General features: G+C 43.4%; 3 protein-coding genes across 5 annotated transcripts in view; 2 read left to right on the forward strand and 1 right to left on the reverse strand.

The window, feature by feature from the left end:
- Positions 1-10,729, forward strand: part of LOC311110901 (serine/threonine-protein phosphatase 2A 56 kDa regulatory subunit delta isoform-like) — a 50,432-nt gene extending 39,703 nt beyond the window's left edge. The window contains exons 4-17 of one of the 2 annotated variants that reach the window (XM_084153528.1): positions 1,941-2,140; positions 3,600-3,710; positions 3,870-3,962; positions 4,620-4,750; positions 5,119-5,178; positions 5,283-5,391; positions 5,511-5,564; positions 6,053-6,223; positions 6,501-6,628; positions 8,953-9,054; positions 9,233-9,305; positions 9,772-9,810; positions 9,938-10,054; positions 10,481-10,729. In XM_084153528.1, the coding sequence (XP_084009654.1) occupies positions 1,941-2,140; positions 3,600-3,710; positions 3,870-3,962; positions 4,620-4,750; positions 5,119-5,178; positions 5,283-5,391; positions 5,511-5,564; positions 6,053-6,223; positions 6,501-6,628; positions 8,953-9,054; positions 9,233-9,305; positions 9,772-9,810; positions 9,938-10,054; positions 10,481-10,618 (1,526 nt within the window). In that variant the 3' untranslated portion in view covers positions 10,619-10,729. Of the gene's footprint in view, positions 1-1,940; positions 2,141-3,599; positions 3,711-3,869; positions 3,963-4,619; positions 4,751-5,118; positions 5,179-5,282; positions 5,392-5,510; positions 5,565-6,052; positions 6,224-6,500; positions 6,629-8,952; positions 9,055-9,232; positions 9,306-9,771; positions 9,811-9,937; positions 10,079-10,480 lie in introns of both variants that reach the window. The other variant, XM_084153527.1, reaches the window with a different exon arrangement.
- A 6,008-nt stretch (positions 10,730-16,737) lies between these two features.
- On the reverse strand, positions 16,738-19,910 carry LOC311110902 (male-enhanced antigen 1-like). Of its 2 annotated transcripts, none has more exons than XM_084153530.1 (4): positions 19,828-19,910; positions 18,545-18,864; positions 18,296-18,401; positions 16,738-18,102 (listed from the first exon to the last, which is right to left on the reverse strand). In XM_084153530.1, the coding sequence occupies exons 2-4, from the start codon at positions 18,830-18,832 to the stop codon at positions 17,939-17,941; spliced, it is 558 nt and encodes a 185-aa protein (XP_084009656.1). In that variant the 5' UTR covers positions 18,833-18,864; positions 19,828-19,910; the 3' UTR covers positions 16,738-17,938. The 2 variants fall into 2 exon arrangements, with proteins under 2 accessions (XP_084009656.1, XP_084009655.1); XM_084153529.1 differs by having other exon boundaries at positions 18,545-18,860; positions 19,828-19,899.
- Positions 19,911-20,130: 220 nt separating this feature from the next.
- On the forward strand, positions 20,131-22,108 carry dnph1 (2'-deoxynucleoside 5'-phosphate N-hydrolase 1). Its single transcript, XM_084153236.1, has 4 exons — positions 20,131-20,450; positions 20,677-20,748; positions 21,065-21,175; positions 21,887-22,108. Exons 1-4 carry the CDS (start codon positions 20,315-20,317, stop codon positions 22,030-22,032), a joined length of 465 nt encoding a protein of 154 aa, XP_084009362.1. The 5' UTR covers positions 20,131-20,314; the 3' UTR covers positions 22,033-22,108.
- The last annotated feature ends 683 nt before the right edge of the window (positions 22,109-22,791 follow it).

Below are 22,791 nucleotides of genomic sequence, written 5' to 3' on the forward strand. Positions count from 1 at the left end.
AATATTTCCACCTCCATGTTTGATGGTGGGGATGGAGTTCTTGGGGTCATAGGCAGCATTCCTCCTCCTCCAAACACGGCGAGTTGAGTTGATGCCAAAGAGCTCGAGTTTGGTCTCATCTGACCACAACACTTTCACCCAGTTCTCCTCTGAATCATTCAGATGTTCATTGGCAAACTTCAGACGGGCCTGTATATGTGCTTTCTTGAGCGGCGTAGTGTGTTACCAATTGTTTTCTTGGTGACTGGTCCCAGCTGCCTTGAGATCATTGACAAGATCCTCCCGTGTAGTTCTGGGCTGATTCCTCACTGTTCTCATGATCATTGCAACTCCACAAGGTGAGATCTTGCATGGAGCCCCAGGCCGAGGGAGATTGACAGTTATTTTGTGTTTCTTCCATTTGCGAATAATCGCACCAACTGTTGTCACCTTCTCACCAAGCTGCTTGGCGATGGTCTTGTAGCCCATTCCAGCCTTGTGTAGGTCTACAATCTTGTCCCTGACATCCTTGGAGAGCTCTTTGGTCTTGGCCATGGTGGAGAGTTTGGAATCTGATTGATTGATTGCTTCTGTGGACAGGTGTCTTTTATATAGGTAACAAACTGAGATTAGGAGCACTCCCTTTAAGAGTGTGCTCCTAATCTCAGCTCGTTACCTGTATAAAAGACTCCTGGGAGCCAGAAATCTTTCTGATTGAGAGGGGGTCAAATACTTATTTCCCTCATGAAAATGCAAATCAATTAATAACAGTTTTGACATGGATTGGATTTTTTTTTTGTTATTCTGTCTCTCACTGTTCAAATAAACCTACCATTAAAATTATAGACTGACCATGTCTTTGTCAGTGGGCAAACGTACAAAATCAGCAGGGGATCAAATACTTTTTTCCCTCACTGTATATATGTATATATTTTTTAAAGTAACACAAGAAAATTACATAACAATAATGAGGCTATATAAAGTGGGTACCTGTACCGAGTCAATGTACGGGGGTACAGGTTAGTCGAGGTAATTTGTAAAGGGACTGCATAGATAAAAACAGCGAGTAGCAGCACTGTAAAAACAAAGCGGGGAGGGGGGGCCATTCGGTTAATTGTTCAGCAGTCTTATTGCTTGGGGGTAGAAGCTGTTAAGGAGCCCTTATGGACCTAGACTTGGCGCTCCGGTACTGTTTGCCGTGTGGTAGCAGAGAGAACAGTCTATGACTTTTTTGGGCCGTCCTCTGACATCGTCTAGTATATAGGTCCTGGATGTCAGGAAGCTTGGCCCCTGTGCTGGGCCGTACGCACTACCCTCTGTAGCGCCTTACGGTCAGATGCCGAGCAGTTGTCATACCAGACTGTGATGCAACCGGTCAGGATACACTCGATGGTGCAGCTGTATAACCTTTTGAGGATCTGGGGACCCATGCGAAATCTTTTCAGTCTCCTGAGGGGGAAAAGGTGTTGTTGTGCCCTCTTCACAACTGTCTTGGTGTGTTTGGACCATGATAGTTTGTTGGTGATGTGGACACCAAGGAACTTGAAACTCTCGACCCGCTCCACTTCAGCCCCATCGATGTTAATGGGGGCCTGTTCGGCCCTCCTTTTCCTATAGTCCACAATCAGCTCCTTTGTCTTGCTCACATTGAGGGAGAGGTTGTTGTCCTGGCACCACACTGCCAGGTCTCTGACCTCCTCCCTATAGGCTGTCTCATTGTTGTCGGTGATCAGGCCTACCACTGTTGCGTCGTCAGCAAACTTAATGATGGTGTTGGAGTCGTGCTTGGCCATGCAGTCGTGGGTGAACAGGGAGTACAGGAGGTGACTAAGCACGCACCCCTGAGGGGCCCCAGTGTTTAGGGTCAGCGTAGCAGATGTGTTGGGTTGGAGAGCCCTGATCTAGACATACAGCATATCATTGATCTTACCCCCTGCCTTCCCTTCCTCTCTCCTCCTCAGATGCGCCCCTTATTGACCGGGAGGAGCTGTTTGTGCAGAAGCTGCGGCAGTGCTGCGTGCTCTTTGACTTTGTCATGGATCCTCTGAGCGACCTGAAGTACAAGGAGGTGAAGCGTGCCGGTCTGAATGAGATGGTGGAGTACATCACGCACAACCGCGATGTGGTCACCGAGTCCATCTACCCAGAGGGTGTCATCATGGTAAAAAGAGACACACACATACACACAAACATGGACACACTGTACATAAATCCTGACAAAGTGTGGAAGGTTTGGGCCTATATTTAATCACATGTTCAGGGGAAGGTTGTGGATTTAAACATGCTATCAAGGCCCCCGTCGCCTCAGTATGCCACATCCTGACTCTGTGTTCAATAATGACTTTGGCTTGGCCTCGCTCAGGATTCCACCCAGCACAGTAGGGGGAGGGAATCAGCATCAAACCCTTGAGGAGCTCCCAAAGTTCATTATTTATTTTGGTGAAAAGTCAGATCGAGCCAAATCCCCCTGGAAGCCTTTAAGTCTCTCCCTCTCTCTTCCCCCCTGGGCTATTATCTGACTCTCTCTTCCACCTCTCTCCTCCCCCCTGGGGTATTATCTCCCTCTCTCCTCCCCTCTAAAGGTACTCTCTCCCTCTCTCCTCCCCCTGTCGTATTCTCCCTTTCTCCTCCCCCCTGGGGTATTATCTCCCTCCCTCCTCCCCTCTGAAGTACTCTCTCCCTCTCTCCTCCCCCCTGGGGAATTCTGTCCCTCCTCCCCCATGTCGTACTCTCCCTCTCTCCTCCCCTCTGAGGTACTCCCTCCCTCTCTCCTCCCCCCGGGGCATTCTCTCCCTCTCCGCTTGTGACAAATTTGAGCATCATGCTCAACGAGTAATAAGTGTGCACTGGGAAATGTTGAGCAATTATCCATCACAAATTATGGCCCATACGTCTGCTCTTCCTTTGAGCATCTCTGAATTGTTGGCCATGCACAACAACACTGGCCTCATGTGGATCTCCCCCTCTGTATATCGTTCCCCTTCTTCCTCTCTTTCTCCTACTTTCTCCCTTTCTCTCTCCCTCTCCCCTCCTTTCTCTCTCTCCCCATCCTACTGTATATCTTTCGCTTCCCCGCTGTCCATCAATGTCACTCTTTCACAACTACCGCCTCTCTTTCTGCTGTTGTCTCTCCCTCTCCCAGTGTTCTGTAATGAGGCTGAGGTTGGGCGATAGAGCTGTGGAGCCAGGCAGGCTATTTCCAGCCTCTCTCTCTCCTCAGTGCCAGAGGGGCTCTGTGCTGCGGCAGTTTCAGACCGAGACAAGAAGCAGGTGCTGGAAAGCGTTGCGTTACGTCAACTGCAGCTCTCCCAGTGGCAGTGTTAGCAGGGCTAACCTAAACAGTCTTTAAACAGAGTTAGCAGGGTTATCTTATAAACAGCCCTTACCAGGGCCTTTCTCAGTGGTAGGCAGAGGAGGCCAGGACACACTGGGGTCCTCTCTCAACACCACCTATTTGTCAAATGATTTGTGCTCTGATCTTATGAAAGTCATTCCTTTTGTGTGGTATTAGATTATCAGATGGGTTGTGCTGTGTTTTCCTAACATTTACAATCGGATGGTAGCTTTAGCATTGTTGATTGTTGCCATGTTGATTGACATCTCTCCTCTGCCCTGTTCAGTTTTCAATCAACTTGTTCAGGACCCTACCACCATCCTCCAACCCCACAGGGGCTGAGTTTGACCCAGAGGAGGACGAGCCCACATTAGAGGCTGCCTGGCCACACCTACAGGTAATGTGTGTGTGTGCGTGCGCATGTGAGTGTACGCGTTAATGTTTTCTTAAACTTACATTTAGGAATTAGGCTAGAGTTGTTTTTTTCAGCTTCAGTACTTTCAGCCTCAAATCATACCAACCTTTTATCTCAATGTCCTATTGTTCTTCTCTCCAGCTGGTGTATGAATTCTTCTTACGATTCCTGGAGTCCCCTGATTTCCAGCCTAACGTCGCTAAAAAATACATTGACCAAAAGTTTGTACTGTCTGTAAGTATCCCTCTCCTCCTCCAACAAAACACAAACTGCACTCCCTGTAACTTCTGAGCTGTTGAAATATTTAATTGGCAGTATGTGTAATATCCTGGCGCCCGGGCAGTTGGGAATTATCCTGTGTGTGTGTGTACGTGTGTTCACGTACACACTCATACCATGGCCAGCTTCCGTCTCCCTCCCACACAGTAGAGATGACATGAGAGCTGAGAGGGAATTAGCAGGGATCACTCTGCTCCATCTGACCACATGATGCTTCCCATCCACTGCTGATGGGAATGAATATTTAAACGACTTGAGTCAGCCTAGTCACTTTCTGAGTGCTGGCTTGGGCTCCAAACACACATGGCCTTGTATTATGTTATGGCAAAACCCAGCCGCTATCAAATCTCATGGCAATCGAATTTTGTTTTCACCGCACCACTTGATACTGTGTGCTATATGTTCAGGAACATGTTTGTGTATCAGTGAATGGAGTGTTTGCCTGACGAATAGTATATTTTCTACCTTTGCCTGATTGAATAATGTTTTGCTTCTACAATTGCAAGTGTCCCATTGTATCTATTGTATTAAATAGTGTTAGTTTCTTGAATACCTATGCCTGCCCCCCCCTCCCCTCCCCTCGCCCTCCCCTCGCCCCCTCCCTCCCCACAGCTCCTGGAGCTGTTTGACAGTGAAGACCCCAGGGAGCGGGACTTCCTGAAGACCATCCTCCATAGGATCTACGGCAAGTTCCTGGGCCTCCGGGCCTACATCCGCAGACAGATCAACAACATATTCTACAGGTGAGAAATGGCTTTTACACCAGTTATGTCTGTCCATAGAAATAGAATTACAGGTACACTCAATGTGGCTGCCGGTCCACCTAACACAGGACGCTGACTTGATTGGGGAGATGCCCGTTCTAGTTATTCTATTTCTATGTGTCTGTCTTGCAAGCAGCTACATCTCTCGCCCTTGAAATCTATTCACAGAGTGTGATTGAGTGAGTCTGTCTGTTCTTGGGAGAATAAATATGTAACCACAACAAAGAAAAACTGCAAGGTTTTCAAATGTTGAGGTTGTGATTGATGTATGTAAAAAGATTTGTCAGTATATCTGTTATCTGTGCCATGTAATCGATAGTTGACCTTGGTCTGGTCTCATACTGCAGGTTTATATATGAAACGGAGCATCACAATGGAATCGCAGAGCTCTTAGAAATTTTAGGAAGGTGAGTGCACACTGCACAGTGTACTATCCCCTCAACACAATCTCTTTTACAATATTTTTTTACCATTCATCTAAAACAAATCTTCCCTTGTCCCTTATCCCCAGCATAATCAATGGCTTTGCCCTGCCATTGAAAGAGGAGCACAAAATGTTCCTGATCCGAGTGCTGCTGCCGCTTCACAAAGTGAAGTCACTCAGCGTCTACCACCCTCAGGTATCATAGTGCTATGAAAGCCCCCTCACGCAGCGTGAGGGTCAGGCGGGCCTCTCATTTAAGCTCCTGCTGATATGCTCCTACTCATACCACGTGTCTCTCTCTTTATCTCTCCACAGCTGGCATATTGCGTTGTGCAGTTCTTGGAAAAGGACAGCAGTCTAACTGAACCGGTGAGTTTGATAGGCTAAAATTACTTTGCTCACGATGCACGCCGCAAATGATATCAACACCCTGAGCGCATTGCATTACACCAATACAAATGTAACAACAGCACAACAAAATAGATAAAAAAGTAATACTTTTTCGCAGGTGCCTTTTCATTATAGGATAGACACTTGTGGTTTCTAGCTGCACCAATCAAAGCAGTGTGTAGTGAAGCAAAACTTTAGTGGTCAAAACCACTAATCTTGGTGCGACGGGGGAGCGGGGTTGCAAAATGCAATCATATCACGCAATTATACAATTGATTAATGGTCAGATATATCTTTTTTATCCAGACTAGCTAAAATATAAGTGAAACTACAAATTATCCAATGGATTATGAAAATGTTCAGGGAAAAAAATGGAGGTGCAAAAACATACAGATTTTTTTCTTTTGCTGGATTTTTGCTGTTGTGGGCGTTGAATGTTAATTTTGTGTTAATGATTTGACCCCCAGGTGATCATGGGCCTGCTGAAGTTCTGGCCTAAGACCCACAGCCCCAAAGAGGTGATGTTCCTCAACGAGCTTGAGGAGATCCTGGACGTCATTGAGCCCTCTGAGTTCGTCAAGATCATGGAGCCGCTGTTCAGACAGCTGGCCAAGTGTGTGTCCAGTCCACATTTCCAGGTACACTACGCCTGCCTCATGCTCACTCACTGCTGTGTTTACTCATTCTGCTTCACTGCCCCAAACATAACAGAAAATAAAATTGCCTTCGGGAAGGAAAAATAACTTGTCATATCAATTGAAAGTAATTCGTATTAGAATCGAGTGCGATATTCTGTCATCAACCGAGTGATGAACTAGCACAGGAACTATACAATACCCACAATAGAAGAAGACTGCTTTGGTAGATGACAAGGGGTGGATTGTTTCTGATTGCCTCCTGTGTTGTGCTCTCAAGGTGGCAGAGAGGGCGCTGTACTACTGGAACAATGAGTACATTATGAGCCTGATCAGCGACAATGCAGCCAAGATCCTCCCCATCATGTTCCCTGCTCTCTACAAGAACTCCAAAAGCCACTGGAACAAGTACGACCCCTGCAGCCAAGTCAATTAAAATATCAATGCTCCTGCTGAACTTACGTGCATCCAAAACAAGCCTGACAATTAGAACCCTGGGTTCACATTTGAGAGAAAAATCTATTAATTGTTGTAATGGAAGAACATACTATTTGCATAGTGCAGAAATACTTTTCTCCCCCTAAAAATGGGGTGCTGGATCCTTTTGAATATAATCCATAAAACATTTGATGTACTCTCTGAAATATACATTTCAATGATTTAATTGTATGTTAACCACATACAGTGGCTTGCTAAAGTATTCACCCCCCTTGGCATTTTTCCTATTTTGTTGTTTGTATCATTTGATTTACACAACATGCCTACCACTTTGAAGATGCAAAATATTTTCTCTTGTGAAACAAACAAGAAATAAGACAAAAAAACTGAAAACTTGAGCGTGCATAACTACATTTACATTTTAGTCATTTAGCAGATGCTCTTATCCAGAGCAACTTACACTTAATTGTTTTATTTTTCATACTGGCCCCCCGTGGGAATCGAACCCACAACCCTGGCGTTGCAAACGCCATGCTCTACCAACTGAGGTACATCCCTGCTGGCCATTCCCTCCCCTACCCTGGACAAATTGTGCGCCGCGCCATGGGTCTCCCGGTCGCGGCCGGCTACGACAGAGCCTGGTTTCGAACCAGGATCTCTAGTGGCACAGCTAGCACTGCGATGCAGTGCCTTAGACCACTGCGCCACTCGGGAGGTAGTATTCACCCCCCCAAAGTCAATACTTTGTAGAGCCACCTTTTTCAGCAATTATAGCTGCAAGTCTCTTGGGGTATGTCTCTATAAGCTTGGCACATCTAGAGATTGGGATTTATGCCCATTCTTCAAGGCAAAACTGCTCCAGCTCCTTCAAGTTGGAAGGGTTCTGCTGGTGTACAGCAGTCTTTAAGTCATACCACAGATTCTCTATTGGATTGAGGTCTGGGCTTTGACTAGGCCATTCCAAGACATTTAAATGTTTCCCCTTAAACCACTCGTGTTGCTTTAGCAGAATGCTTAGGGTCATTGTCCTGCTGGAAGGTGAACCTCCGTCCCAGTCTCAAATCTCTGGAAGACTGAAACAAGTTACCTTCAAGAATTTCCCTGTATTTAGCGCCATCCATCATTCCTTCAATTCTGACCAGTTTCCCAGTCCCTGCTGATGAAAAACATGATGGTTGGGGCGGCAGGTAGCTTAGTGGTTAAGAGCGTTGTGCCAGTAACCGAAAGGTTGCTGGTTCTAATCCCCGAGCCGACTAAGTGAAAAATCTGTCGATGTGCCCTTGAGCAAGGCACTTAACCCTAATTGCTCCTGTAAGTCGCTCTGGATAAGAGCGTCTGCTAAATTACGTAAATGTAAATGTGTTCTCGGGGTGTTGGGTTTGCACCAGACATAGCATTTTCCTTGATGGCCAAAAAGCTCAAATTTAGTCTCATCTGACCAGAGTACCTTCTTCCAAATGTTTGGGGAGTCTCCCACATGGCTTTTGGCGAACACCAAATGTGTTTGCTTATTTCTTTCTTCAAGCAATGGCTTTTTTTCTGGCCACTCTTCCGTAAAGCCCAGATCTGTGGAGTGTACGGCTTAAAGTGGTCCTATGGACAGATACAATCTCCGCTGTGGAGCTTTGCAGCTCCTTCATGGTTATCTTTGGTCTCTTTGTTGCCTCTCTGATTAATGCCCTCCTTGCCTGGTCTGTGAGTTTTGGTGGGCGGCCCTCTCTTGGCAGGTTTGTTGTGGTGCCATATTCTTTCCATTTTTTTAATAATGGATTTAATGGTGCTCCGTGGGATGTTCAAAGTTTCAAATATTTTTTTATAACCCAACCCTGATCTGTACTTCTCCACAACTTTGTCCCTGGAGAGCTCCTTGGTCTTCATGGTGCCGCTTGCTTGGTGGTGCCCCTTGCTTAGTGGTGTTGCAGACTTTGGGGCCTTTCAGAACAGGTGTATATATACTGAGATCAGGTGACCGATCATGTGACACTTAGATTGCACAAAGGTGGACTTTATTTAACTAATTATGTGACTTCTGAAGGTAATTGTTTGCACCAGATCTTATTTAGGGGCTTCATAGCAAAGGGGGTGAATACATATGCACGCACCACTTTTCCGAATTTTTTGAAACAAGTTATTTTTCACCAATTTGGACTATTTTGTGTATGTCCATTACATATTACATGAAATCCATTTAAATTACAGGTTGTAATGCAACAAAATAGGAAAAATGCCAAAGGGGATGAATACTTTTGCAAGGCACTTTATTACATTGTGTTAAATGCCCTTCCTCTCTTCAGGACAATCCATGGGCTGATCTACAACGCCCTGAAGCTCTTCATGGAGATGAACCAGAAGCTGTTTGATGACTGCACCCAGCAGTACAAGGCCGAGAAACAGAAGTGAGTTCACTGGGCATGCTCAGAGAGGACATCTGCATGGTCCTCTAGTAAATCAGCACCTTCCTTTATTCCCTTCTGGAACTATTGATCCTCTCCCTCAAAGCACAGTCAAATGCCAAACCAGCTGATTTCCTGGTTGGCTCCAACTCCATTGTTTATGTCGCTGATGTGTTTTCAGAGAGAAGTGCAAGCTGAAGGAGCGTGAGGAGGTCTGGCACAAGATAGAGGAGCTGGCCAAGCATAACCCACAGGTGATCTCTACTGCAGGATGTCAAAAACACCACTACCCTATCCCCATGCATTATGGAACATTCACATCACGCTATTCCAGGGAGTAGGCTCAGGAAATGAGACACTGCAATTTATTTTGTTAGTTACCTACCTGTACATTCCCTAATATCATTGTCGCCAGAAGCAACCAAAAGGGAGAAAAACTCCTCAGTCCTCAGCAATTATGTTGCTATGGTTGTGTGTGAAATTGTCTGCACAGTAAGAGGTGTATGCAGGGATCTTTGGGTTTTAAACAGGGTCATGCTGTAATTAATTAGACTTTATAAAGTCCTTTTGTTCCAGACACATCTAATTATCACCGTTGATCATCTCTCATGACTGATTCCCAGCTCCAAGCGCTCAGGCACAAATAGCTGAAGTTTTAATTAAGAGGAATTGTGCTTCAGTGAATGTAGCCACGATGTAACTTTTCTACTTTCTCTGCAGGTTACCAACCTCCGACCTGGTCTCCACCCACAAGAAGAGGTCTGCCTCTTTTCTTACTGAATTCAATGGGGCTGTCTGATGTTGCTCTTAGTACATTCGTGGGTGTATTTCACAGGCCATATCCAGACCAGATACAACTAATTTGTGTCTGTCTGTAATCTTCCAGTACATGATGTACAATGAGAGTCCGGGAGGGGTGCCCTTGTACTCCATGGAGACGGAGACGCCCACTGCTGAGGACATTCAGCTGCTGAAGAAGACTGTCGAGACAGAGGCCACACAGGTACAACTACCAGCACACTCCCAGGTACACTGCTCTGTCTAGCCTACATACGCCCACCTGCAAGCTGTTGTTCTAGGCTAGTCACTTACTAACACACCTACTAATCAATGAATCATCAAGGCCTTCATTTATTGAATCACAGGTATGTACTCACACCACCCGTACCACCTGCAGGCTGTCTTTCCAGCCTAGTATAAATACACCTACCAACTAATCAATGAATCAAGAAAAAAACTAAACTGTTTTGTTGCTGTTTCACGTTTATTTCTTCTTCTTTATTTATTATTTTCATCTTTCTATGTTTTTAAAGTTTAAACGTATGCCTCAACCAACTCATGTCAGTTTCTGAATTCACCAGACCACGTCTGTCCATTCGAGACATTTCATTACTGTATTGGATATGGTCTTGAACACTTTGTTCTATAGGGGATGAAGGACATCAAGAAAGACAAGGTGATGATCCGGCGGAAGTCGGAGCTGCCGCAGGACGTGTACACTATAAAAGCCCTGGAGCAGCACAAGAGAGCGGAGGAGTACCTGACGGCCAACGAGGAGGCCCTCTGACCAGGGAGCAGTGGCACTCCTCCCTCCCTCTATGTCGCATCCAAACAGTCACCTGCTTTACGCCCCCTCTTCTCCTCCACTCCTCCATCTCTGCCGGAGATCCCCATCTGCAGAAAAAAACAGGGCCATCACAGAGACGGACAAGAACACACATACTCCTATGCGCACACATAGGAACATACAGACCTACAATTGTTCCAGCTTGCACAAAAATACTCACACATACTTGACTACAGTGGGCCGATCATTAGGTTGCACGAGGACAACAATAACACAACAGTAGTATTAAGTGTAAACATCCGTGAAGCATGTTTCTTTGTTTCCTTTCGGAACCCAGCATTACCTATAGAGGGCAGTAGATTGTGAGTGATTCTCTTGCGAGCTTGCTAGCTTGTCTGGCGTGAGAGGGTGTGGGTTATATGTATGGTTTGGTGGATAATGGGGCCATGCTCTAGTCTAGCTGGAAGTCTAGTGGAAGTAGTGGTTCTGCTCTGTAAAAACCCCTAGCTGTCAGGTCATGCCCAGGGAACATAGTAAATGTTGGGGAAGCCAAATCTGGGACACAATGCTTACAAGACAACTTAGTAGTGCTGAGCTATTATCCAAAATGTAGGTTGTTTTTCGTTTTTTTAATAACTAATTGACCGACATTGGTTCAATTATTTGAATTCCATTTTATTTATTTAATTTTTTTGTGAGCTCAATGCACAGTTTCTCTAGAGAAATCAGATCAAGCCCAAACTGTGCGATATAGTAGGGAGTTGTAGTTTCCAACAGGCCAATATTCTACATAGTTTAGCGCGGAAAATGTGGTAATTAACTACAATGACCATAATTAATTGCGCGCCTACTTGTCCGGTCTGTGTGGGGCAGACATGGACATGGATAGGGATGGAATATACAGAAGAATGCACGATCGAGAGGGAAAGAGAGCAGTTGCTTCATGAGGTACCTGAAAATACATGATCTAAGTAATTGTTAGTTGGTATTCAGCAGTCATAAAAGTATGCCTTATTTACTTTGAAGAACTAGTTGGTATTCAGCAGTCATAAAAGTATGCCTTATTTACTTTGAAGAACTACTTGGTATTCAGCAGTCATAAAAGTATGCCTTATTTACTTTGAAGAACTATTAAAATAGTGATTTTGTCAGACAGCATAGGCAGCAGCTCTATAGAGATGAGATGATGACTTGGAATGAAATAATAAAGTAATCAAATAAAACAAATGTAATATACACAACTGAAATATTTTATTAAAGTAATGTGAATAAATTATGGTTAATAAGTGATAAGCAGCACTGGGCAGTCATTACCATCATGGGACTTTTATTAATTGTTTTATTCTGTGTTATAGCATTCAAACAACTAGTGCTGAGAATTAGTGCTTTTTGAGGTCAGTTCGGTTCGATTATTAAAAAATAATCACAGTTTTCGATTTCAGTTTCGAGTATTTCTTTAAACATTAAATGCATTATGAAATAATGACATTGCAATGATTTTGGAGCTTTTTAATGGAAATTCCAAACATTCAATTGCCAAAACATTGAAAATATTCCATTGTCTCTGTCAAGTCCACATTGGGTAGACATCAATAGAAAATAGGAAATTACTATGAAATAATAAAAGACTTCCGTTTTTATTTGATGACTTTATTATTTTTCATTCCTTAAAGTCATCATCTCATCTCTGCTCAGGCAGTAGCAGTCAGCCAGCCAGGCCTTCTAACGTTATCTATGTGCACCCCATACTGTACTGTCTTTAGTCATCCTATCCAGCTAGCCTGCAAAATACTGTCTGGCAAAATATTTTTTTAACTAGTTCTTCAAAGTAGATAAGGCATACTTTCACTAACTGTCTCTGTCCCTCTCATCATTGTGTTGTGTACATTCCTCTCTCATGCGGTCTCGTCTCCCGAGTGGCGCAGTGGTCTAAGGCACTGCATCGCAGTGCTACATGTGCCACTAGAGATCCTGGTTCGAATCCAGGCTCTGTCGTAGCCGGCCGCGACTGGGAGACCCATGGGGCGGCGCACAATTGGTCCAGGGTATGGGAGGGAATGGCCGGCAGGGATGTAGCTCAGTTGGTAGAGCATGGCGTTTGCAATCCCACGGGGGGCCAGTATGAAAAAATATTTTAAAAAATAATAATGTATGCACTCACTACCTGTAAGTCGCTCTGGATAAGAGCGTCTGCTAAATGACTTAAATGTAATGTAAATGTCTGTGTATCTAACCTAACGTAGCAGGCTTAAAGGTGTATCCGTAAAAGTGTATCTGTCCAGAGATCTGTATAATGAGGAGATGCTCATGTCGCCGCCCTAACAATGTCATTGTCACAAAGGCGGGAAGGCAGGCGACAAGCTTAGGTCCAAAATAAGCCAATAGAATCGCATTGGGCTTATTTTGGACTGATTTTGGCGACAGTGAAACCTTTCGTTCCGCCTCTTCCTCTCTGATCCGTCTCTGTCCGAGCCGGGAAATGAACTAGGTTGAATATTTGCTTAAGGAAAACTACAACTCCCTTCATCCCAGCGTCCCACATAGTTCTTGACTTGATTTCTCTCGTGAATTATTTGATTTCCCACTAGAGAAACCGCACGTTGGGCTCACAAAAAAACGGTAATTGAACTGACGTCGGTCAATTAGTTGTTTAATAACCGGAGAAAAAAACAAAATGTCGGTTAATCGCTCAGCACAACAACCCACATAATGCACAGTGCATTTAATGTTTAAAAAAGTAATCGAAACCGAAATCGAAAACCATGATTAATTTTTAATAACCGAACCGACCTCAAAAAGCACTAATCGCTCAGCACTACAACTTAGGCAAGGCAATTAAATGAAGTGAGAGAGCACTAGGAATCAAGGTGGCTGACTTTATCTTTATTTAATTATTTACTGTATGTCAGTCTCTTCAATGACACTGTTTTGCTCACGTTTTAGTACTGTAGTTGTATCTTCATCACCTCTTTGCATCCTAAAATCATGGCCTTACAGCGTCTGTTGAATTACATTCCCTGTTGGTTAGTCATATGCTAATAACATGATTGTAACCCTGATGATTGGTTTATGTCAGAATCAATGAAAAAACTATCACTTACTATAGTTCAGACCCAGCTGCTCACATTAATAAGTGTAGGATTGTGTTTTTGTTTTGGTCTGTTTTTGACAGCTTTTTGTAGTTCACAAAACTGATATGGCTTTTCATATGTTAATTCCTAGCCGGTCTACTGAAAAGCACTTAAAGATACAAAACCATGATATATTAGCAATTGTCCATACAAGAGAATGAGTTGACAAATGTCTCAACTTGTAATAGTTGTAATAGAACTCCCGTTGAAAATGTTTCTTGTATTTTTTATAATTAGAGGTGTAGATCAAAAACGAATCATGTCACTGTGTCAAAAAGAAACCTTCAAAAATAATTCCATTAGATAGAATGTCAGGGTAATATTGTCCACAAGAGGTTTGTCTTTAGGAAAAGCAACCATAAGCGGGTGCAGAATGAGTCCATCCTTTTCTCCGTTTTCTTTAAGATAACCTTCTTGCTCTGTCTACAGACTCTTGACTGCCATGATTGTTATCCCAACTCATCCATTCCTTCCGTCAAATTCATGTTAATGTGTTTATTAATGTTTCTGGCCCAATGGCTAACGTCGCCTCTGCCTCTTTAATTATTCCTCTGTAGCCCTCTTCTTGCCTTTCTTTTTTTGTGGATTTATACTGGACAAAAATATAAACGCAAAATGCAACAATTTCAAAGATTTTACTGAATTACAGTTCATATAAGGAAATCAGTCAATTGAAATAAATTCATTAGGCCATAATCTATGGATTTCATATGACTGGGAATACAGATATGCATCTGTTGGTCACAGATACCTTTAAAAAAGGTAGGGGCGTGGATCAGAAAACCAGTCAGTATCTGGTGTGACCACCATTTGCGTCATGCAGCGTGAGACATCTCCTTCCGATAGAGTTGATCAGGCTGTTGGTTGTGGACTGTGGAATGTTGTCCCACTCCTCTTCAATGGCTGTGCGAAGTTGCTCGATATTGGCGGGAACTGGAAAACCCTGTCGTACACCTCGATCGAAAGCATCCCAAACATGCTCAATGGGTGACATGTCTGGTGAGTATGCAGGCCATGGAAGAACTGGGACATTTTCAGCTTCCAGGAATTGTGTACAAATCCTTGCGACATGGGTGGGGCTGTGCATAATCATGCTGTAACTTGAGGTGATGGCTGCAGATGAATGGCACGATAATGGGCCTCAGGATCTATTCACAGTATCTCTGCATTCAAATTGCCATCGATAAAATGCAATTGTGTTCATTGTCCATAGCTTATACCTGCCCATACCGTAACCCCACCGCCACCATGGGGCACTCTGTTCACAACGTCGACATCAGCAAACCGCTCACCCACACGACTACATACCCTTGGTCTGCGGTTGTGAGGCTGGTTGGACATACTGCCAAATTCTCTAAAATGACGTTGGAGGCAGTTTATGGTAGAGAAATGAACATTAAATTCTCTGGCAACAGCTCTGGTGAACATTCCTGCTGTCAGCATGCCGCCAATTGCACCCTACCTTAAAACTTGAGACATATGTGGCATTGTTGTGTGACAAAACTGCACATTTTAGAGTGCCCTTTTATTGTCCCCAGCACAAGGTGAACCTGCGTAATGGTCTTGCAGTTTAATCAGCTTCTTGATATGCCACACCTGTCAGGTGGATATATTATATTGGCAAAGGAGAAATGCTCACTAACAGAGATGTAAACAAATTTGTGGACAAAATTTGAGGTAAATAAGCTTTTTGTGTTAATGAAACATTTCTGGGGTCTTTTATTTCAGCTCATGAAACATGGGACCAACACTTTACACGTTGCATTTTTATTCAGTGTATGTTTCTTGAAAATGCTCCTCTGTTGAGTCGGCCTCATTGCAGAAAGGTAAGGGTTATTTCAGTTCAAGTGTAGGGAATCTCTACAAAATATCCTATTCCCTTTTCTCTTCCTCCAAACCGGCTTGATTCAATAGGTCTCTGGCCTAGATTGCGTTCTATTGTTTCTTTCAAGCACCTAAGCAATATTTTTTTGGTTTAAGAAAAAAACTCATGCACTTCAATTGTGTAGAATTGTGTATGGAAGTGCGCAAAACAATCCTCCTTAAAGTACTATCTACAGATGGAAAAAATATACTTGCTCCGCTAATCAGGCACAATAATTATGTGGGGAAAAGGAAAGCCTGCGGTTACTGTTGCAAATATTTGTGTTACGGTATATTGTAACGTATATTGCTTAGGGTTGCACCCCCCTTACTCATCCCTCTTTTGTTTCTTTCCACTTGCTGTACGATGTCATAATTTCTTTGTAAAGTCTCATCTATTGATTGAGCTTTCTGTAAATCACTCCAACCGTGGGGAATAACTCCTTCTATGGCTGCTGGGCAAAGTGACTCGTCATCTCACCCATGCTTAGTGAAAGGTTGGCTGCCAATGTTTCCTCCCCGAACATGACGTTACAGCAATAATGTCAGAGTAGTCTTAATCCAAACTATCTGGAGCTGTTTATTATATAATCTGAATTTCTTTAAATGTAAATCCGTGTATCCTTACACGTAAAAATACTTATCTTGAGAAAGTACTGTGCTCAGTTATCACAGTAGCGATTACCTCTACACTAACCCTGGGTGGAACAAATCTAATCGGCTCAGATGGGATTTGCCAAATCTTGTCTGTTCCTAAAACCCATGCCTGTGCATGAGACATTTATATGAATCTATTTAAACACAGTATATTATATGTCGCTATATAATTCAAAATATGAGTTATTCCTAATAGAATGAATGTTACTGTTCTCTTACCTGACTGAACAAGGCACATGCATTCCTATTGACCATGCTTCCAAAAGGTAGCTGTTGAGACATTCCAGACTCGCTAAGAGGTAGCATTGTTACTGTACACTACATGCCATTGCTGGGTGTCGAGTGATGACATGGAACTGTGCTTAGTTTGTCCAGCAGCCACACAAACTGAAGAGGACATTTTGAAACAAAGGGTCTCATGCCTCCCCTCTGTCCAGTTCTGACACTAATCTTAAACTGCTTTCCAGGTCATATGTACATATGTTGTACTTTAATTAGTTAGAGCATTACATAGTATGAAAATCATATTTTGTACAGATCATGTATGTACAGAAAAGAAAGTCAAAAAATAAAGTGGACATGTTTGACATCCATTGAGTTTGGAAATATGTTGCCCTCACACACAAGTCAATATCCATCATCAATTGAACTACAGTAGCTTAGTGTTTCTAGGGTCCTGGGGACCCAAAGGGGTGCACATTTGTGTTTTTGCCCCAACACAACACACCTGATTCCATTAATCAGAAACGTTTGATAAGTGGAATCAGGTGTCTAGAGCCAGGGCAAAAACTAAAATGTGCACCCCTTTGGGTCCCCAGGAAATTAACACTGAACTAGCTGATGAACCTCTGCAGATTTCATGTTACGAGACAGGGACATTTTCATTGTTCATTTCTTATGGATGCCCATATACATGTAGATATATTATGCTCAACAAAGACTGACTAAATAGTATTGCAATATGGTAATCACCACCCAAAAATAACAATCACATTAAAAACACAAAACAAAGGCGATCTGGTGTTGGAAAAGGTGGTTTGACTGTACACTGGAACGTTTCAGAAAGCTTAGGGTGGGGTATTTCTGTTCTCAAGGCCAATTGGCTTTACCTGTCATTACAATTTAGCCTCATTATACATAAAACTCCAATACACTGATTCAAGTTCTTCCTTCCAGAGCAGAAGCAGTAAGAGTTTGCATGACCTCGTTCACATTAAACTTTACAAATGACAAACACCAGGTTAAATGTTTACATTTTAGTCATTTTGCAGACGCTCTTATCCAGGGCGACTTACAGGAGCAATTAGGGTTAAGTGCCTTGCTCAAGAGCACATTGACAGATTTTTCACCTAGTTGGCTCGGGGGTTCGAACCAGCGACATTTCAGTTACTGGCCCAACGCTCTTAACTGCTAGGCTACCTGCCGCCCTCTAGGTTAGAAGTAGTGAGTACCCAGAGGCTCCTTTCAAACACATATTCAGGAGAGATATCCTAATCTAATAGGAATTGGACAGATGGGTTTTCACAATTTCTCTCAAATCTTAAGAATTGAGACACCTAGGACTCATGACCCGCTCAGAGGACCTTAGCTCAGACTCCCCTGGGGTAAGTGTGATGGTGAAATGCATGGCACAGTTAAAGACAGACTGTGAGAAGGAGGCAATTCAGTCTTATTTGCGCTCTAGCATCAGGCCTTCTGAGCTTTGGCGAGTCTGGAGCGTCTGCTGGACCATATCCTTCCACTGGTCGTCAGAGATCTCCTGAGCCCAGGTCGGGATAGCCAGAGAGGGCAGGGCCACTGCTGCCATGGTCCTCTTCACCAGCTCCACGTGGTCTTTAGGAGAGGAGTGGACATCAGTACAAAGTATTACATTGAGAGTGAGCATTACATGGAGACTTAATGATCCTAAGTCATTCTGAGCAACACCATAAAGGAGTAGTAATAGTTATGGTCAGTCCTAAGGCTGTATGAGTATCCCCCGTATGTTCGGGTACTGTGGATGAACTAAGCAAGGCTGGATCCTCACCTTCATCCATGGGGATGGAGGCTGCGCTGCGCTGGGCAGCGGCGCCTTCTGGCTCCTCCTCATCACTGTCTGAGGGAGGGGGCTGGGGAAGATGTAAGCCCATTGACTGTGGAGAAATCAAATACGTTTTATCAATGTCTCGACAAGCAATATGACAACTGACATTTTACAGACTTTTGTCCAAATGATAAACACATGACACTGAATGAAATACTGCACAGATCATATTCAGAATATAGGGTTAGATACCTCTATTCTCTCCTGGACTTCTTGCAGTTGCTCTGCTACTGGGGGCATATCCTCAGGCTGGTCCCCGGGTGCAGCATTTAGTCCATCAGGGTCCTGGTTTAGTGGTTGGTAATAGTAACCTCCATCATCCTCCTCCTCGTCTCCCACACCGCCCTCGTCCTCCTCCATGTCCTCTCCACTCCACTCCCCGCCCACTCCACCATCCGACGGCCGCTCCTGACCCAGCTCCTCCTCAGAGTTTGGTAAGATTCTCTCAGGACCCATCTCGAACGCTATCTCCACTTCCATTCACAGACGCCGGACTCAGGCACAAGCCCTGGCTGGGGGAGAGTGTGTTATTGAGGGGTTGAAATGGCATTTCAACACAGCAGTGATATACAGTGCTTGCGGTCTGCCTGTGGCTTATAATTTTGCAATGGATGTTCATTATGGAACTAGGGACGTTTGGCTTGTATTAAAGTTTGTAACACCCAAGTCATAGACTGTTCTCTCTGCTACCACACGGCGGTACCGATGCACCAAGTCTGGAACCAACAGGACCCTGAACGGTTTCTATCCCCAAGCCATAGTTAGTCCGAGTAGCTGTTTGGTTAACTATTTAACTATCTGCATTGACCCTTTTACTCGTCACATACGCTGCTGCTACTGTTTATCTATACTGTTGCCAGGTCACTTTATTCCTAGTTATATGTACATATCTAACTATTACCTCGTAACACGGCACATCGACTCGGTTCTGGTACCCCGTGTATATAGCCAAGTTGTCGGTACAAAAAAACAAAGTTATCGTTACTCATTGTGTATTTATTATTTTCGTTATTACTTCTCTATTTTCTTTCTCTCTGCATTGTTGATTTGGCCCGTAAGTAACGTTAAGCATTTCACACTGTTAGTATACACCTGTGTTGTTTACTTAGAATGTGACGAATAAAATGTTATGATTTTCTAGCGAGGTAACGTTAGCTAGCTATATTGACTCGAATCGAATAATGCACGAACATGGACACATACTTATATATAGTTTAGATTAGTCTATCTCCATCTACCTGCTGTTCTCTAACAGCAAAATAAGACCGTTTTAGCTAGCCTGCAAGCAAACGACGATAGCTTTTTTACGTCACTTAGATAGCTAACGTTAGCAATTTAGCTAACCGACTAGCTAGCAAAGGATGTCGATACCGACTGCCCGATGAGGGACACACCCCATGCATGAGTTGATAGTATTATAAACCCTTTGAATATATACATCTGTGTGTGTAATAATAACATCTAATTTCACTAACCTTGAAAGTTAAATATATTTTTCTAAATGTTTTGGCCCACCAAGCTACTGTCGACGTTTCTGTATGTCAAGGAAACGGAAATCAAGGCGGATTTGACGTCATCACGTGGCATATACATGCTGGCGCCAAAAGGCGAGAGGACACGATGCATGCGCTTACTGCAGCAAATCACACACTTCGGGTCGTCACTAGTTACCATAGCCACAAAGTTATAAACCCCGCCCATTACTATAATGTATCTTCTTAAAATGGGATTTTAAAACGAACCCTGACTGTAACCCAAACCGTAACCACATTGCTAACCTTGTGCCCTAACCTCAAATTAAGACAAAAAAGCAACAACAAAAAAAACTAATTTTTACGATATAAATTTGGTTGACTTTGTGGCTATGTTATCTAGTGGACACTGGATTTTTGAGGCATCATTTCACTCGCCTTAATCAAAACGTTTTCAGACGCCTATTAGTTAGCTAGCTAAAAGAAAGCTATGCATATTTACTTCTGTGGCAGTATTCGTGGAGGAAGACAGGATGTGGTTATTTATCAGAAAATTGTGCAGAAACTACAGAAATATGGAGAAGTTCTGACGGAGCACGTGAGTCACTGTGATCTGTCAGAAAAAGGTGAGCCACATTCTTTAGCACAGACAGTACAGTGTCTGACAGATCTGTTCTTTATTTCCCTGTAAGAATTTGTACAGTTGGCTACCAGTCTGATCTCAACTTGCTTGTCGTTTGCTGGACTGTTAAGTTTTTAAAAACTCATTTCTTGCATTGTGACTAGAATGTGTGCTGTGGTGGTCATGAACTTGTCAACATTTGCTTGAACCTTGCACATTGACTGTCCTAGGCGAGGATGCTGTGCAGGATGGAGAAAAGTTTATCCATGACCGAGATATGGAATGGCTTGAGATGTCTGATGGTGAGGAAGAGTTGGGACGAGTTTGCCTAGGATGAAAATATTTCAATGTCTGTTGTCTTGTTTATTATATGTGCATCTACTCTGTCAGTATTAATTGAAAGAATAGTATTTATTTCAGAATAGCAAAGTTTGGCTCTATCATTCAGTTGCAAGTGTATAGTGCTACTCCTACAGTACTTACATATTAGCTCTTGTTCTTGCTAAAAAGTTACCCATTGCTGAAAGTTACTAATCTATACCCATGTTGCAAGACAAGTTAATAGTGTTTGCTACTACACATTGTTTCAAGCTAAACATTACTCTTCTCTTATGTCAGTGATAATAGCTGAAGTGACACAGCCCTCTCTTGGAGTTGGATATGAGCTGGGAAGGGCAATGGACATGCACAAGAAGATCCTCTGTCTTTTCCGGCCCTCCTCTGGAAAATGTAAGATTACAGTTTGACTTTGAGAAAAATTATCATAATAATAATTATCATAATAAAACTTTTTTTTACCCCTTTTTCGTGATATCCAATTGGTAGTTAGAGTCTTGTCCCATCGCTGCAACTCCCGTACGGAAGGGTGAGAGCCATGCGTCCTCCGAAACACAACCCCGCCAAGCTGCACTTCTTCTTGACACACCGCTCGCTTAACCCGGAAGCCAGCCGCACCAATGTGTCGGAGGAAACACCGTTCAGCTGGCGACCGAAGTCAGCGTGCATGCGCCCGCCACAAGGAGTCGCTGGAGCTCGATGGGACAAGGACATCCCGGCTGGCCAAACCCTCCCCTAACCTGGACGACGCTGGGCCAATTGTGCGCCGCCTCATGGGTCTCCCGGTCGCGGCCGGCTGCGACACAGCCTGGGATCGAACCCGGGTCTATAGTGACGCCTTAGACCGCTGCGCCACTCGGGAGGCCCGTGTAATTGAATTCTATAATAAATATCACAGCAAGCTGTAAACATTTAAACAATCACACATTTTAGACAGTCACAACTTGATGTTGATTTGATTACATTTACATTTACATTTGTCATTTAGCAGACACTCTTATCCAGAGCGACTTACAGTTAGTGAGTGCATACATTTTTCATACTATATTCCAGTCTTTTTAACCTACTGACCTTGTATGATATGGCTTCTCTACCCATGTCCAGCACTGTCTGCCATGATCAGAGGGGCAGTTGATGGGTCCCTTTTCCAGGTGCAAGATTACAAAGAGGAGGAGGTGGAGGGCATCCTGGAAGAATACTTCAACGGACTCGTCAAAGTCTGTACATCTAAGGTGCCTTCAAAAGTATAAGAAGATATATGGTTATGATTCCCGCTTTGCTGATCTACGAGTTTCTCAATTAAGGACCTATGTTTGTCAAAAATGGTTATGAATAAAAACAATTGTAAAGATTTTATAGATATGACGTGTTTTTAATACATTTTCTACATACACATTTCTTGTCTTTTTACTGATTTCATATCAGTTTGTTGAAGACTTTTAAAGCTAAATCATAAGGTCACATCCATGGTGCATGCGCTATCTTGCTCATTGTACTTTTCTTCATGAGGTAATCAGTAGATGCAGGTACCTCTGTCCACTGGGTGTCACTGGCTCCCTTTAACCTCTACGGGATCGGTGTCCCATATACGGGACGGTTGAGCTAATGTGCGCTAATGTGATTAGCATGACTGTTGTAAGTAACAGCAAAATGTCTTATATGGGCAGAAAGCTTAAATTCTTGTTAATCTAACTGCACTGTCCAATTGACAGTAGCTTTTACAGTGAAAAAATACCATGCTATTGTTTGAGGCAAGTGCACAACAACAAAACTTATCACGACAACTGGTTTGATACATTCATCTCTGAAGGTAAATAATGTACTTACATTCAGTAATCTTGCTCTGATTTGTCATCCTAAGGGTCCCAGAGATAAAATGTAGCATAGTTTTGTTTGATAAAATCAATTTTTATATTGAAATGTAGGAACTGGGTTCTACAGTTTGAACACCTGCTGTCTCTGGCTCCACACCCACCCCGCCGGCCATCTAGATGTGTGAAAGTTAGTGT

This window comes from Coregonus lavaretus, assembly GCF_964263955.1.
Source record: "Coregonus lavaretus genome assembly, chromosome: 36".
NCBI lineage: Eukaryota > Metazoa > Chordata > Actinopteri > Salmoniformes > Salmonidae > Coregonus > Coregonus lavaretus.

Coding starts and splice junctions, on each gene's coding strand:
- LOC311110902 (XM_084153530.1), bottom strand. CDS start 18,832: ATGGAAGTGGAGATAGCGTTCGAGATGGGTCCTGAGAGAATCTTACCA. Junction 18,402..18,544: donor AAGTCCAGGAGAGAATAGAG/GTATCTAACCCT, acceptor ATTTCTCCACAG/TCAATGGGCTTACATCTTCC. Junction 18,103..18,295: donor CTCCATCCCCATGGATGAAG/GTGAGGATCCAG, acceptor CCTCTCCTAAAG/ACCACGTGGAGCTGGTGAAG.
- dnph1 (XM_084153236.1), top strand. CDS start 20,315: ATGCATATTTACTTCTGTGGCAGTATTCGTGGAGGAAGACAGGATGTG. Junction 20,749..21,064: donor ATGGCTTGAGATGTCTGATG/GTGAGGAAGAGT, acceptor CTCTTATGTCAG/TGATAATAGCTGAAGTGACA. Junction 21,176..21,886: donor CCGGCCCTCCTCTGGAAAAT/GTAAGATTACAG, acceptor ACCCATGTCCAG/CACTGTCTGCCATGATCAGA.